This window comes from Portunus trituberculatus, chromosome 31 (assembly GCF_017591435.1).
Source record: "Portunus trituberculatus isolate SZX2019 chromosome 31, ASM1759143v1, whole genome shotgun sequence".
NCBI lineage: Eukaryota > Metazoa > Arthropoda > Malacostraca > Decapoda > Portunidae > Portunus > Portunus trituberculatus.
In genome coordinates this window covers 18,070,246-18,086,305 of record NC_059285.1, presented here as the reverse complement: position 1 = coordinate 18,086,305, position 16,060 = coordinate 18,070,246, and the positions used below count along the sequence as shown (strand labels likewise).

The window sequence follows — 16,060 nt, the reverse complement described above, 5'->3', positions numbered from 1 at the left end:
TTTAGTGACAGTTTAACAAGGTTTCTTTATCCTCAACAGGAGAAACACACTTGAGAACTCGGCTGACTATCTCTGTGGTCTTGGAAAACAGTTGTGTTGACAGAGCAGAGTTTCTGAATGCTGGCTCTGACTTCAAAATACTCGCATACCTTTGTTGCCCTTCTGAGTCTTACCTTTTGTGCTTTCCCTTCCCTCTCTCCATCCCTCTCCCCCGTGAAGCTTTGTTATAATCTCTATTCAGGTGCTACCTCCCCCCCCCCTTCTGGATCCGCCCGTCTGTCTGTATTACGTAAGGTTCAAGGTCTGGTGAAAGTCTCTCTCTCTCTCTCTCTCTCTCTCTCTCTCTCTCTCTCCAGCTGAATTTAACAAGTATTTTCATCGTCAGTTTTGTTTGTATGGAAAAATATCAATGGTCGCTATATTTTTAAAAAGAACCATTTCCTCAGCACTCAGTGAACATAATTATGAAGGACAGATAACGATAACACTGAGGAAATGAATGATACTTTAACTGTTCGTCATAAGAATGAATGTCTGTTCGATTTCTTGCTTCGAAACACGTCACGGCGAAAACGAAACGGCGAAGCAACAAAGCAACTCATCACTCAAAGCTTCGACACCCACACTGCATCGAATCCTTACCACACCATTTGCTGTCTTGCAATATTCACAGCCGTATCCAAGGAAGTGTGTGTGATTAGTGCTTCCTTGTCTCTTGTGATGTTGTTTCCATATCTTCAGCACATTGTATCATAGAACACACTGGACTGAACAGGACGCACGGTGTAAGGTGGGAATACACTGTTGTTCTCCATATGCCTGGAATAATGAGGTGTGTGTGTGTGTGTGTGTGTGTGTGTGGTCTAGGGGCAATCAGAAATGTTTGTTTGAAACAGATCTTAATTTCATGCTTCTCACGGCTACCACCGGATCTGTTGATATACTGTACATAGCACTGGGGGGGGGGGGGGAATGGCTTAGAGAGAGAGAGAGAGAGAGAGAGAGAGACGGACATGAATTTCCTCTCTCTAAGACAACATAACTAGTATCTAGAAAGGCTGTAGTGCAAAAATGAAGCGTATATGAAGTAGTAGATCTGCCGAATGGGGAAGAAATCGTGTAGCAATGAAAGGGTTGAGGATATTTTGTATTTTAGCTTGATGCACCAACTTCCTTGCCTCGGGGTTGTGGTAACGCTTTTGTCTTGAGCAGAGGCACCTGTCGCCCGTGAGTCAGACGAATTCATGAGCATCGGGCACCCTGCTCGTGGCTCATGAGTAGGTGCATCTCACATGATAGGATTTATTTATTTGTTATCACCATTATCTATTTATTATTATTATTATTATTATTATTATTATTATGATGATGAACTACTCTTGCGGCAAAGACAAGGCCAGTCGTTACAGCCATCCCAATATCTAAATGGAATTTATTGGGATTAATTACTCTATCTTGAAATAGTTGACCATTTACTTGTTCATTTTTACAGTTGTGCTTTACAACTTTATTTACTTACTTGTTCATTCATTTGTATTTTCTTCACCTTCCTCATAAATTCCCTTCTTCAGACCTTTGTCAGGAGTGTTGGTTCATTCTCCATTTATTATTGAATCTTCAAATGGTTGGAAATAAGTCATGTTACTAAGGAGACTTCACTGCAGTAACAGGTTGAAATAAATAAGTAACTTTTCCACATTCATAAGAAGTCTGCCTCTTATGGACACAACAGAGCAGCTTCATTAATACCACAGAGCAAGAGAATACCTTATAAATATCACACTTTTCTGCGAGGAACATATAATATATTATACACAGTGTAATGTCAGGATGTCTTTGGGTCAGTCACTACTCACTAGTGATGGCAGTGGCACAGATGAGCATGTGTATTACAGGGACTGCCACTTGTAGGCTTCACAGCTTCTTCAGATAGAATGTTGTCTCTTATAAATGCAGCAATAGCTGATACTCATAAATGTATTGTCAGGATATGTATGCTATATCACACATTTTACAAACCTATTTCTTATGCATGAGATGACAATTCACTACAGAAAATCTTGTGGACAGAGGTGACTGGTCTGGAAAATCGTGATGGCTGTTTATTTTCAAAATGGCTTGCCCTTCTGGCCATACCCTCATGCTTTTCATGACCAACAGAATGTCTGAAGATGTGTGCTGCTCATGAATGTAAAACTCTACATTCTTCACCTGTGCCTGTGTTGGCAACAGACATGGAAGACACTGCAGCATAAGACTCACTATTTGGTTGTCTACACAGCCTCATCACACTGGCTTAGGACAACTTGGGTATCTAGAAAACAGCAGGCCAATACTTAGTTTATATTGTATACCTTTTCTGTGTAAAGTGAGCATGGGCTGTGGAGGAAAACAAGCCTATCCAGATGGAAATAAAACAGTGAAGGCCAGCCAGCAACTGAGTATGTGGCATTACAGTTAGTATACTCTTAATTAAATCACATTGTTAATAATCTGAAGCTGAAAGAAAAAAGTATTAAAGGATGGATGTGGGGAAGGTGGAATAATTAAAGATAAGAGCAAGTGGGAAGGTCTCAGGATAACAGCTAAGATGAGGAGTGGTGTTCATGTGAAGTGGAACATGTAATGCCAAAACAATAGGCCAAAGTTTTGATGAAGAGGTGTCAAAATTACCAGCATAATGAGGCGAGATAAGCATTAGGGTAAAATGTGAAGAATGAACACTAAGAATGGATAACACTGTGATGTTTTTAATACAGAAATATTTTGAAGCTTGGGAAAAATTATGAAGTTGAATATGGAAAATGTGTAAGACTTTCTAATAAAATACAGGAACAAGAGAGGAGAAATGAAAGTTAAGTAAATAATCTGAAAAATACCACTGAAAGAATAAACAGATAAATAATAAAAGAATAAAATGAAATAAAAGTTGTGTTTTTATGTAAGAACACTGGGCAAGAGAGAGAGAGAGAGAGAGAGAGAGAGAGAGAGAGAGAGAGAGAGAGAGAGAGAGAGGTCAAGTACAGAAGGTAGAGTTGTCAGTCAAGCATAGGGAAAGAGGAACAGGTAAGGGCCAAAGGAAAGATTTATCAGTATGAGTAAGGGGTAAAGGTGAGAGGGGCAGGTAAGGGGCAAGGGAAGAGGCATTAGCAAGGGCAAAGAGGAAGATATACAGATAAGGAGCAAGAGAAAGAGGTACAGGTGAGAAGCAAAAGAAGAGGCATTAGCAAAGGGCAAAGAGGATGATATACAGATAAGGGGCAAGAGAAGAGGCATTAGCAAGGGTCAAGAGGACAGCATGAAGAGAGCAGTGCAGGGTAGGCAGACTCTCCCGAACAATGACACTGTTTATTTCACCGCTACACAGCACGAAGCACACTGGTTCACTAGAGGTGGCTCATAATAAAAGTAACTGGTTCACAAATCAATGCCCATAGGGTTGGTGGCCTCTACACTACAGGGCGGCCGAGGGAGGCGCGCCGAGGCTGGTTGGTTGGTTGGTAGGGATAGACAGACACGGCAACTAATGTTATTAACAGCTGGTGTGAGAACATCTTGATTTGGAATGGTAGTATTTCTGGGAACATGACAATACTGTAGAAGGTGAATACTGTACATTGAATTGTCCTTAGAGACCTTGTGTGTGGTTTGAGTTCTAATATACGGTACTAGTAGTGTGACAGTGTTGAACAGAGGAAGTGGCATAATAATTGGAAACCTCGTGGACAAAATGTATGTGCAAGAGATTTGAATTTCCGATGGTGGTCTTTAGGTTCCAATGATGAATGGGAGACTACAGAACAACAACAAAATAATAAACGATCAAATAATATATATAAAACTAAATAAAATATCAATAAAATTTTAGTAGCCAACAATGGTTCTGATAATCTGGTCAAATAAAGCTATCTACTGTAAAAATAAACATAGACAAAGGTCGATAAAAGCATTTCCGCAATATAATTCTGCCGTCTACAAACAGATAAACAAAACAGGACAAAAAATAAAACAAGAGCAACACAACCCTGGGGAGGACACAAGGACAGTCTAACTCCCAGTGAAGTTGTCTGGCTGACAGCTAATGCACGCTACAGTCAGGTACTATCAGTGTATCTCTACCCGAGGACACACCCAGCCCCTCCACCCTAGCTACACTCACACGGACACATACACAGACAGACAGTCACACACACACAAACACACACACACACACACACACACACACACACACACACACACACACACACTCTCCTGCAGACATGACATTCATCAAGCTATGCGGTGAAAGACACATTAGTTTTGCGCTGTAAGCTGAGAAAAGTGTTACTCGACTACCCTCTACACACGACTACATCTGTGGGTTCCTGTGGGTGCTACAACAGCAGTACGAAGCCTACGAGCTGCCTACAACTCACTACAAGCGCTGGGAACAGAGCTGGACCACTCTGATGATAAAACACAGCAAGCGGCTATGGTTCTGGCAATTATGTGTACAAATAAATGTAGAAATATTTAAAAGAAACTCCTGCATAGCTTTGTTCTCACTGCAACAGTGTGTCAAGCTTTCACATAACATAATGCTGGGGTGAATTTGTTTATAAAATACCCAACATGCTTACGACTAACGAGACGACATCCTCCGACAGGCAGGGTGGCACCTGGCAGGGCGGCCGTTACCAACCTTACAAATGTAGCGATCTGGGAAGGAGATTTTCAGGTTCAAATGTCCACCACAGGCTGAGACTCTCACCACAACTGCCTCCTCTGTACCACGTTCCCTCACTGATACATACGTACTCTTCTAAGTTTACTCTGCTATTTTACTCTCCTAATATGGCATCTCCTTACAGCAGCATGCAGGAAGGCCTTGCTCTGACATCCCTGGGACTGAGAGGCACCTGCTGATACTCTACCACTCACCACTCATTGCCCGTCTCAGTCCCAGCGCCAGCCACCCTCAATAAGATAGGTGCACCGTCTCTCCCTCTGTTGACACTGACTTATCAAGTTGTGTCAGAACAAGGTATTCCTGCAAATACAGATTGTCTCTAACCTGAACACTCAAGATATAGATAGCACTATTAAATTTCAATAATCTACATTTTATCTATTGCCACAATTTTACTTCTTAAAATAATGCCAATATGAATGCTCAATATATTTGTTTTTGTCCTAAACTTCCTTCTTATAATAGACATATGTAATTTGTAATAATTTGTAATATCAGTCAACAATAAAATCTAACTTATCACAGTCTTCTCATAGCTTGCACTGTAAACTACTGAATAAGCAAGTAGTATGTAGGTACTTTACCAACACTGCCCTTGCACATCACTTGTGGCTCACTCTCAACCTTTGCACTTTGATGCTCGCCAGAGCTGAGTGGGAGGGGGAGTTTGTCCGAGGCAGTGCACAGGCGCGCTGCACTGGCCGGTCCAGCTGTGGTGTTGCTAACGAAACATGAGTGAAATGCAGGTGCTCCCCACGTGGTCTGAGATTCACATCATGAACACAGTAACCAAACCCCTGGTGGAGCTGCCAAACTTACACCACTCCTGGACACTTCCCTCTAATGTCTCAAACTTGATGCCTTCTACATGGCAAAAAATATCATGTCAAGCTTGCAAGATTTGTTTCACCAGCTGAATACTGCACTTGTCACCTGCACTCACGGCTAGCTGGTGGTGGCCACCCCGTCCCTCACCCCTCCCTGCTGTCCACCCTCCTCACCGCTGGCCCTGCTGCCGCCCTGCTCACCGGGATACCCTGGTGCACCATGCAGGGCTGCCTCCTGCCCTCCACTTGGGGTGGCCAGGTGGTACGTGGATCTGCAGTGGATTTCTTCTTTAACAGCCTCTATTTCTCTGCTTGTGGGGAGCAACAGACTGCAGCTGCTCCTGCCTTGTGCTTCTTTCCTCTCTTTGCTCATGAGGGAGACACTCAACTCATGTTTGCCATTCAGTTCCCTGCTGGAAACTGTTCCACTGTTGCTGGCTGACTTTTGTACCATCTCTGCTTCCCTGGACACACTTTGATTACCCGTTTCCCTGGAGCTGTTCATGTGCTGGAGGCCTGTTGCTTCATTATGACTGGCCATGTCCTTCCCAGCCTTGGTGCTGCTGGAGAGATTAATGGCACCAAGGCTGTCACCACTGTTTGTGACACTCTCCTCCACTGTACAGCCACTGCTACTCACCTCTGTGCTGACCACCTCCTTCTCTGTCATGGAAGGATTAGAGGTAATGTTTCCACTCTCCTCATTGATTTCCCCTGTGTTGATGGTCAAAGCACTGGCTACACTCCGCTCCTTTTCCCTCCCAGAACTCAAGATATTTTTTTCCCTGTCATCTTCTATCTTTTCAGAGATGGAGGGACTTGAGGTAATATTTCCTTCTCTATCCTCTTTTATTTTATCTGGTACTGAAGGAGTAGAGGTAATTTCCTCTCCTTCCACCTTTCCCTTCATTTCGTTGTCTGTAGTGGAGAGACTGGAGACAGTTTTTCCACCCTGCTCTGTTTCCTTATTAGTAAGTGAAGTGGAGACATCCATTTCCCTTCCTTCCACCTTACTATCCATTTCCTTATCTGTGGTAGAGAGACCTGAGGTAATGCTGTCCTTGTTCTCCTTTTCCTCCTGCTCCTCTTTGTCATGGTCTGCCAGGTCTGGGGAGTCAGTGGGTGTGTCCTTCCCTGACTCCCCTGGTGTCACCACCGTGGCCGACACCTTGCGGATCACCAGGGACAGCGGAGACTCCTCGGAAGAAACGCACTCGTAGCTGGATTTGGCTGTGGCGTGGCGCTCTATGGCTCTCAGCAGGCGGTGGTGACGGGCGGAGTGGACGCGGCGGTGGCGGGAGAGAGCAGTAGCTGTGGTGAATGCAGCCGTGCAGTCAGGGCAGGCGTGTGGGCCGGGCGTGCGGTGGTGCTTGTCGTGGCTCCTCAGTGCTGCTGCCGAGCTGAAGAAAGCACCACACAGCTTGCAGGCAAAGGGCGCGGCCTCGTTGTGGCGGCGAATGTGGCGCTCCAGGTGGAAGGCGCGGCGGAAGGTGAGGTGGCACAGGTGGCACTCCAGGGGTTTGTCTCCCGCCTGGTGGATGGCCTGGTGCCGTGCCAGGTCTGAGGGTGTGAAGAAACGCATCCGGCACTCTTGGCAGGCATGTCTCCGCTCACCGCTGTGCCGCCGCACATGGAGCTGTAAGTGGCACTTGCGCATGAACCCGGCACCACACAGCTCACACAGGAAGGGCCGCTCCCCGCTGTGTGTGCTGGCGTGCCGCTTCAGCTCTGTGGCCGACCTGAAATTGAATGGACACAGATGACACTTGTGGGGTCGCTGGGGCACTGTGGTGGCACCATTGCCCTCGCCACCACCACCACCACCACCACCAGCCTTGGCCGGCCGCCGCTTCTTGGTGATGGCGGCCTTCCTGCTGCGCTTGTTCACTGCCGGCTTGCACTGCTGCGGCTTGCACTGCTGTGGCTTGCACGCAGGAGGCTTGGGGGGAGGTGTGACCACGAATGGCTTGTCTGCAGGCTTCACCTCTTCAGTCTTGATTTCCTTCTGAGGAGTGTTTCGTGGATTGGTCTGTGCCTCCTCCTTCTGCTTCAGTGCTGCCTGGCGCTCCTTCTCCATCTGTGCCAGACGGTTGGCCTCGTTCCTCCTCCGGCAGGCGTCGCAGGTGTTCTTCCCCTTGGTGTTGTTGGCAGGCACCCAGGCAGTTCGTGGCTCCCCCATGGCGGCAAAACCCGTCCCTCCACCTTTGCCAGTGACGGGTGAGGTGGGTGCCATCTTGCTGGTGGCTGGTGGCATGCAGTGAGGCTTGCTGCCTAGCTTTCCTCCCTTGGCTGGTGTCAGTGGTGGGCTGGGCTGACCTGGCTCGGTCTTCACTGCTGGGTGGCACGGCTCAGGCTCAGCCTTGGCAGTGGCCGGTGGTGCTGCCTTGTCCTGCTCGTCCTGGTCCGGCACCTCCTCTGGTTGGGAGGGTGCCGAGTCATCATCTGGCAGCGACACAAACACCTCGCCCTCAGCCTCGGTGAAGGTCACGTCACAGGCCACCAGGGGCGGCTCACAGTCAGAGTCGTCAGTGTCCACGTCAGCGTCCTGCGGTGGACCATTGGTGTGACCTGTCTGGCCAACCGTGCTGGCTGGGATGGTGGATCCTTCCGAGGGGCCCCCAGGGATCAGTGAGTGGGACAGCAGGCGACTCACCTCTCCCAGCAGCAGCAGGTGACTGAGATTGGCCTCTGGGTTGAAGAGACTGGGTGGGAAGAGGCTGTGCTCCAGCTGGCTGGACTGGCTGCCACTCTCGTCATGCTCTTCCACCTGCTGCTGCTCCTGCACCTTCAGGAAGGGGATGCGGTCTTCCTCGTCACTCTCAAAGCATTCAACATCATCCTCCAGCTCCACAAAGGAGTAGCTTCGCTGGCGCAGATTTCGCTTCTTGATGATACACACTGTCTTGCCGCCCGGCCGGTACGTTGAGTCTGGCTTGTTCTTCTTGTTGCGGCGGCCGTTCTTCTGGGCGTCTTTGGAACTGATCTGGTCCTTGACCTCCCCTTTGATCTCCCCAGGCTCTCCCTCCCCCTCGCCATTCTCCCCCTCGCCTGGCCGCTTGGTGCCGGGAGCCTGGTGGGTGCGACGCTGGTGGCGCAGGAGGCAGGAGGAGGTCACAAAGCAAACCCCACAGTCATTGCAGGCATGGCGGCGGTCCTCCACATGGCGGCGTGTGTGCACCTCCACGTGGTCCTTCCTCTTGAAGCAGCGGTGGCACAGGCGGCACTGGTACGGCCGCTCCCCGCTGTGCACACGCCCATGGCGGGACAGCTCGTACGGCGTCCTGAAGGAGGTGTCACACTGACAGCACTTGTGGGGCTTTTTGCCGGGCTCACATCCCCCTAGGCACTCTCCCGGCTCCCCACTGTCTTCGCTGAAGAAGGCGTACTCGTCCTTGATGGCCTTATCTGCCGCCATGGTGGCATCATCACACTGCGTCTCGATGCTCACCATCTCTGGCTTCACCCGGGGAGGGCAGGAGGAGCCACCCACTGCCACCCGCCCCTCCTCACCCTCACCCTGACACTCCCTGACTATGTTCTTGTCTTCATCTTTCAACACACCTTCCTGCTTCTCTTCACTGTTCTCTGAGCACTGCTGGGGCCCTGCCAACTTCTCTGTGTCTACACTTTTGTCCTGTGCCTCTCCCTTGTTTTGGGTCTCCTGATTCATGTCTGCCACCTCTGAACTCTCTTCTCTATCTGAGGTGTCACAGATTTCCTTCTTTATGGGTGGCAGCAGAGGGCTGGCTGTGGGATGTGTCTGGGGTCCTGCCTCGCCAACACAGGCCTTCAAGCCTTCCATATCTCTGCTGTCTTTGTCCTGCCTCACCACTGGCAATGGTGGCTTGGCAGTGCTGCCATCAGAGTCTCCCTTCACAGCTGGCTCTGCTTGACTTGTCGCACTGTCCTGCTCGCCTCCCTTCACAGCCTCCGCCTGAGGGTTGTATTTGCTGATGTTCTGGCTCACCATCTCAGCAGGTGCTGCATTCACAGATGCCAGGCCACTCTTGTGACCTTTCAGCTCACAGGTCCCTGCACCTCTTGTGTCTCCTGTCCTGGTGATGACACTCTGGCCTGGTGGTGCCTTCAGAACTGCACAGTTTACTGGCTCTGGCACACTGTTGTGGCTGTATCTTGGCATACTTGTCACACCTGTGATCTGTGTCAGACTGTCCTGTCTTATTCTCTTGACGTCTATCCTGCCAGACAGCCCTGTAGCACCATCCTGACTCATTCTCTTGCTAGCTGCTGTGTTCACCAAGTCTGTGTCTGTGGTGTTGCCGTCACTGACGTTCCTGCTGGCTGCTATGTCAGGGACGCTTGGATCACTGTCTTTCTTCAGTTTCTTGGTGCTTGCCTCGAGTGCTGCCTCCAGGCTGGTCCCATCCTGGCTCATCCTCTTGGTAGCTGCCATGCTTGGTACCTCCACTGTACTGCTCTGGCTCTCTCTCTTGGCATCCATCACACTCCCTGGCACAGCAGCACCAACCCTGGTGGCAATGCTTTGGCTGTCTGCCCTTGCTGCACTGAAAGTCCTTGTGTCACTGCTCTGGTTCTGTCCCTCCACACTGGACACCTGCAAGCTCCCTGAGGTGATGTTGTGACTGGCTCTTTTAAAACCTGTTGACCAGCCATCTTTCCTAAAGATGGGAATCTTGATCCTTCCTATAGTCAGTTTTTCCTTCCCTTCTTGAACACAAGGCTTATCCTCACGTCCTGGGCCCTTGTCATGGCCCTCCCTCTTGAAAGGTGGCACTCGAACACTCCCTATGGCACCACCTTTAACACTTGGGATCTGCAGACCACCCCTGGCTGGGCTCACCTCCTCCACCTTGGTGAGCTCTGCCACACTGAAGCCCCGCGTGCCATTGCCCTGAGCTCCCCCCACAACACCTGGCATCTGCAGGCCCCTCGTGGCACTGTCTTGCTCCCCCTTCATCCCCGTACCCCCTTCCCTATTGTGACCTGACATGCTGCCCGGCCCCACACTGACGGGTGCCCCGGGGGTCAACTCCCTGCCGTCACACTCCCCCTTCATTCTCACTTTTCCTTGTGGCACCCTGCAGTGCCCACCTAACACTGGAATGCCAAGCTAATTTCTTTCTTGGCTCCAAATGAAAATCACAGTTACAAATTGGTTGACACTAGATTTAACCTATTTACAAAAAATCAAGCAATCATAAAATGACCAACAAACATTTGTATTCAGAATAAATTGGTCTTTGTCATGTAAAGATCTGCTTAATATAAAGCCTGACATGTTGACTGGTAACTAAAATGTGACAGAAATTAAAGAATAATCATTACCAATATTTGCTACATTCTATTTTGAGCACTGCACTAAACATTCATAATAAGATGAATATGACGTATGCAGTGATAAAATCAACAGTTCTGCACCACTGCAACTGTGATGGAAATTGTGCACGTCATTGTCCTCTCCAAGTGTGAGGAGACAGGACGCTGGGGAGCCGGTCTCCTGTGACGGCAGCTGGCCAAGACGCTGCTCTTGACGGACGAGTGTCTTCCCACAGGCCAGCCCGCCAGTCCTGGCTGGGTGACTGGTGCTGCCGCAGGCTGGCACACAGCTCTCAGCCAGCTGACACGGAGGTCTTACCTGCGGCAAAATACACACGTCTCACTGATCAAACTACAGTTCCTCATCACAAGTCTCCAACATGTGGCATGGCATGGAAGCTTGTTGGTGTACACTGAGGGTGTTTGCTGCATGAGTGACTGAACAATGTGAGAGGGAGGCAGAACAGAGCAGGCCAGCAACAAACACCTTCACCGCACCACTCTAGTGTGACACAACAAAATATCATGATAATGTGTGAACCAATAACTTCTTCACACTCACCAATAGTACTGGAAAACAAATCAGTATGTTCATTTTTTTATATTTCAGTGTCTCAACAGAGGATGACATAAACTTGTATGATAAAAATGGGAAAATATAAAAACAGCAGACATAGGTATGTGTTTCCTTAATTCTTCATTCACATGCATATCACACTCTTTCACCCCTTGCATGCACCACTGCTGCCCCACACACAAGCCACACACTGGTGCCCACAGCATCCAGGAAAGTGTCTGCCACTCACCACTCCAGGCAACAGTTCCCCAGTCTCCCAGCTCACTACTACACAGCCACTGGCATCATTCTCTGCACAAATCACCTTCCCCTCATTAGAAAGTTTTTCCATGAATCAAAGAACTTTCTCATTTATGTTAGGTAGGTTGGGTTGGATTGGATTGGATTGGATTGGGTTGGGTTAGGTTAGATTAGGTTAGGTTGGGTTGGGTTGGGTTGGGTTGGGTTGGGTTGGGTTGGGTTGGGTTGGTTAGGCTAGGTAGGTCAATCAGTTTTCAGTCACTCACAAATTGTTCAGTCAAACACTCTAGTACTCTGCAAGCTGCCTCACATGCACAGTTAACTTTGAAGCATTCACAAGCAGACTAACTAAACACATCAGAATGAAGGCCTGCCCTCATTCTGTACACTATATAGCTATGCATCTTCCTTTTATCTCCTTAATGATGCATATCATATTCTTTAAACATTTTGTATGTTTTCCTTTCCTCTTGTCATAATACAGCCAGAAATGTTTCTTCTGAACATTAGCTGAATTAATATCCCTCAATTTTGAACTGATTCTGACTTAAGCTTTCCACTACACACTCTTCCATACTTTCATTGCCTTTGTGTGATACACCTCACTGTGTTCTTTGTCAGCACCCTTGATGCATCCTCTACCTTCCTACAAAGTACCCGGTGTACTGTACTCTCACAGCAGCCAGGGTCAAAACAATGGCAACCATGCATTGTGGTGGTTGAAGCCCTGCAAGTAATCACTAAATGCTAATGAGTTACATTTGCCATGTTATGAGGATCAATCAACTCTTGTCATTGATACCTTGATATATTTCACTTCCACATTTATAACTTGCCGCTGCTTGTGTCAGTGTGGCATACAGCAAACCTTTAACAAAAAAGCAACGGGTGTCATGATGTTTTTCCATAAGTGAGGTCAGGCCTAGTTCAAATTATGCAATTTAGTAATTTAATTTCAAAGATATGTAGTAGAAAGTTATACAGTAGACCTTCAGTTCACAAATTTTATCCATTCTGGGCCTTGGTTCACAAACCAAAGTAACATTTTTCTGTGAAATTAATGTCAGTTTTAAAAATATGATATTTGCACATATTGAAGCATTTTCTTTTTTGTGACAAGTTAAGAATAAAATTGAAATACATATCTTTAAATAGAGCCAGATAACACTAAATTAAATAAAACAGTATCGTAATTAATCTTTGTTGTTTACAGTCACTGGCACAGGTGAGGGAGGAGAGGAAGAGTAGGAAACTACTGAATTTTGGCTAAAAGGTTGCTGCCTGCTTTCCTCCCCCTCTCTGCTCCATACATGCTCTCTCTCTCTCTCTCTCTCTCTCTCTCTCTCTCTCTCTCTCTCTCTCTCTCTCTCTCTCTCTCTGGATATAGTGAATGTTTGTCTGTAGCAACCCATCCTCCCCATATGTGTTCACAGCTGGAAATTAATTGTAATTTAGGAAAGCTGAAAGAATAATCAGACTCTTTGGACCAAGGTACTGAGCTGGTGGTGACACTGGCAAATTGGGAAACTCCCCACAAGTTTGATCAGGTTAGCCAGTTGAAAACATAAATGCCATTCTCATGTTAGGCAATAATTTCCCTCTTAATGGCCTCAGGCTGCTACCACTAACATTTTCCTGCTTCTTAGGTAGTATAGGGCAGTTAAAATACTAACACAAAAACAAAAGAAAGAAACAATAAAATGAATGTTTTTGAAACCATGCCTCTCATGAACAACATTTATGCCAAACGTGCCGATGTACAACCGACCACAAGGTTCTGTGGATTGTGTGGCTCATGAACAAAGTTGAGATCTGTTCACAAAACTAGTTCAGGAACCAATCCATTGGTGATGTGGGCCATTCTTAAACCAAGGTTCTATTGCATTTAATTTTCCTCTCTCTCCAGATTCAATCTGAATTTGTGCTTCAAGTTTATGAATGATACAAACCTATTTGAGATATGAGCAAGTATGACTAGCACAGCTTGCCAACAAATCAATTTCTCATAATATAAATTTCTTGCTTCCTACTGGCAAAAAAATATTCTTGAGCCACAGCAACCTTTATTGCTTGACAGGCAGTGCTGTGCAGTCTGAGAGTCCTGTGGTGCAGTGGGGAGTCTGATTCCTTGCTGCTCCTCTCTCAGGGCAAAACACTTCAGTGGAATCCCTTGTGAATCCACAACATGAATGGAGCTTGTTGCATGCCTCACCACCAACACAATACATGGTACATGCAGGATTGTCTCCACTGAGGCTAGGACCTTCTGTGCCCTGCAGCCTTTTCACCACACACTTCATCTAACCCTTTCACTTCCACAGCATTAAAAGTGCAGCACATTTCTACAGAAGCTGTAAAAAAAAAAAAAAAAAAAAAAAAATGAGAACAAGATTTTCCGATTTCTTGCAAGTGAAACATTAAAAATGGCTATAGAATAAAAACAAAATATTAGTACTGAATGACAAAGGAGTGAGGGGTCAAGTAGCAGTGAAAGAGTGTGTTAGTATCGGTTTCAGTATCCCTCCCAACCCTCCCTCCACCCCCAGGGTCCCACACCCCACACTCACACGTCAGCCTGGGGGCCAGCACTGTGTGTCCCGTCCCGAGTGTGGCGGGCTGCCGTCTGTGTGCTGCGTCCCATCCTGGCGTGGGCTCCTGCCTTCAGCCGCTGCTCACCCACCAGTCTGAGGGACACAGGCAGCTGTCATGCATGCACACCTTTGTCATGGAGTCACTGTTATCAACTCTTTATTTCATGGCAGGTTTCTATTTCTTATCTTGATTTCAGGATAAGTAATTCAGACACAGTATGATGGATCTTAAGGTTAAACTATACCTAACCCTGCCCAGCCACTCACTGTGCCCTGTGTGGCACTGTACTGACCCTGCCAATGGTTCAAGGCACTGTGGTAAAAAAATGCCAACTAATGTGGTGGCAACTCAAGGGGCTAACCATTATCAAACACAGTAATAATGGGCAATGTTTGAATGTAATATTTTTTTGAAGGGGAAGTGGAGTATATCTGCCTCACAGGATTGAATCAAGATGTATTTCTTTGTAACTTTATATCAGGCTACAGGCATTAGTGTGTAGCAGAAGACTTGTTGCAGTGTAGCTGGGCAGTGCAAGGCAGGCACAGACATCTGAGAACAGACAGTCATGAATTAACAGACACTCATTTCAAGGTAGATAGTCATAAAAAAAGTAAATGAACAAATAAAACTGCCTTATAGGAACAGACACACTAATGTTGCCAGGCAGTTTATATGGAAACAGCCAAGTAGGGAATCAGACACCTTATGCTGACACACAGTTCACTGGTGACACTGTTGGCCACACAGACAGCAGTGACACAGGCATGCAGTAAGACACACACAAACATACAGACACATAGACACGCAGAAACGAGAGGAGCCACACAAACAAACAGTCAAGGGGCAAACAGACATGCACACACATACACATACAAACCCATACACATTTCAAGACACGCAAAGACAGTCACACAAGGACACTTACACACGCATACAGTCACGTACGAACAAACACACACACGGTCATGCACAAACACACACAGACAAGGCAATACACACCCACAAACAGACAGACGCCATGGATGCCCAGACACACACGCACACACAAACACACAAGGGCAAGGCAGACGCGATGCCAGACACACACACACAAAGACACGCACGCAGAGTGACACACAGACAGGGGGGCGGGTGGGCATGCAGACAGGCGGCAGGACAGGGCCAGACGGGGCTTGGCGCGGCACAGAGCGGCCAAGAAGAAGACAAAGAACAGCAGTAATCTAAGGGTCATTCCCCGAGTCACCCAAGCCACTCTTCTCTCTCCTCCCAGCGGCCATTACGCCCTCCCTCCACTCTTATTTAAGCTTCCAGTGACGCGCGGCAGTGTTAGAGAGTAACAATTTACGGGTGTCATCCACTAATTTGGGCAATTATGGGAAAATACCTGTTTTTGGCGGTAAATAAGGTACCGTCTTCTGCTAATGGTGAAGGGACCGTCCTACCCACGGGTGGGTACGAGCTATTTCTTGCCTTGTGCTATTAATAAGTTTCTTACCATCAATATGTATACTTTAAAATTATCCCATTCTTATATTATATTAAAATTTTGGCTGTCGTAGATTTTGTTAATGTTACAAGTAATTTAGATAATATTAAGATTGTTCATTCTGCCTTCACTGTCATCAATTGCATTTAATATTGATGAAATTTCCTGTTAAATTAATGATTAATTTCTTGATGTAGCCGTCTGAGTGTCAGTAGTGGAGGTGACTGCGGGCGTTCATGTTAGTGAAGACGAGATGGTTTATTGCATCAAAGTTGTAATGGAGGGAACTATTGTTAGGCAGCCAAGAT

General features: G+C 47.1%; 1 protein-coding gene across 7 annotated transcripts; it reads right to left on the bottom strand.

The window, feature by feature from the left end:
• Positions 1-3,334: 3,334 nt before the first annotated feature.
• On the bottom strand, positions 3,335-15,725 carry LOC123511286. 7 transcript variants are annotated; one of them, XM_045267043.1, is made up of 4 exons: positions 15,651-15,691; positions 14,704-14,815; positions 14,239-14,355; positions 3,335-11,173 (listed from the first exon to the last, which is right to left on the bottom strand). In XM_045267043.1, exon 4 carries the CDS (start codon positions 10,592-10,594, stop codon positions 5,675-5,677), a length of 4,920 nt encoding a protein of 1,639 aa, XP_045122978.1. In that variant the 5' UTR covers positions 10,595-11,173; positions 14,239-14,355; positions 14,704-14,815; positions 15,651-15,691; the 3' UTR covers positions 3,335-5,674. The 7 variants fall into 7 exon arrangements, with proteins under 7 accessions (XP_045122978.1, XP_045122973.1, XP_045122979.1 ...); XM_045267038.1 differs by lacking the exon at positions 14,704-14,815 and having other exon boundaries at positions 15,651-15,725; XM_045267044.1 differs by lacking the exons at positions 14,704-14,815; positions 15,651-15,691 and adding an exon at positions 15,510-15,530.
• Between the last annotated feature and the right edge of the window lie 335 nt (positions 15,726-16,060).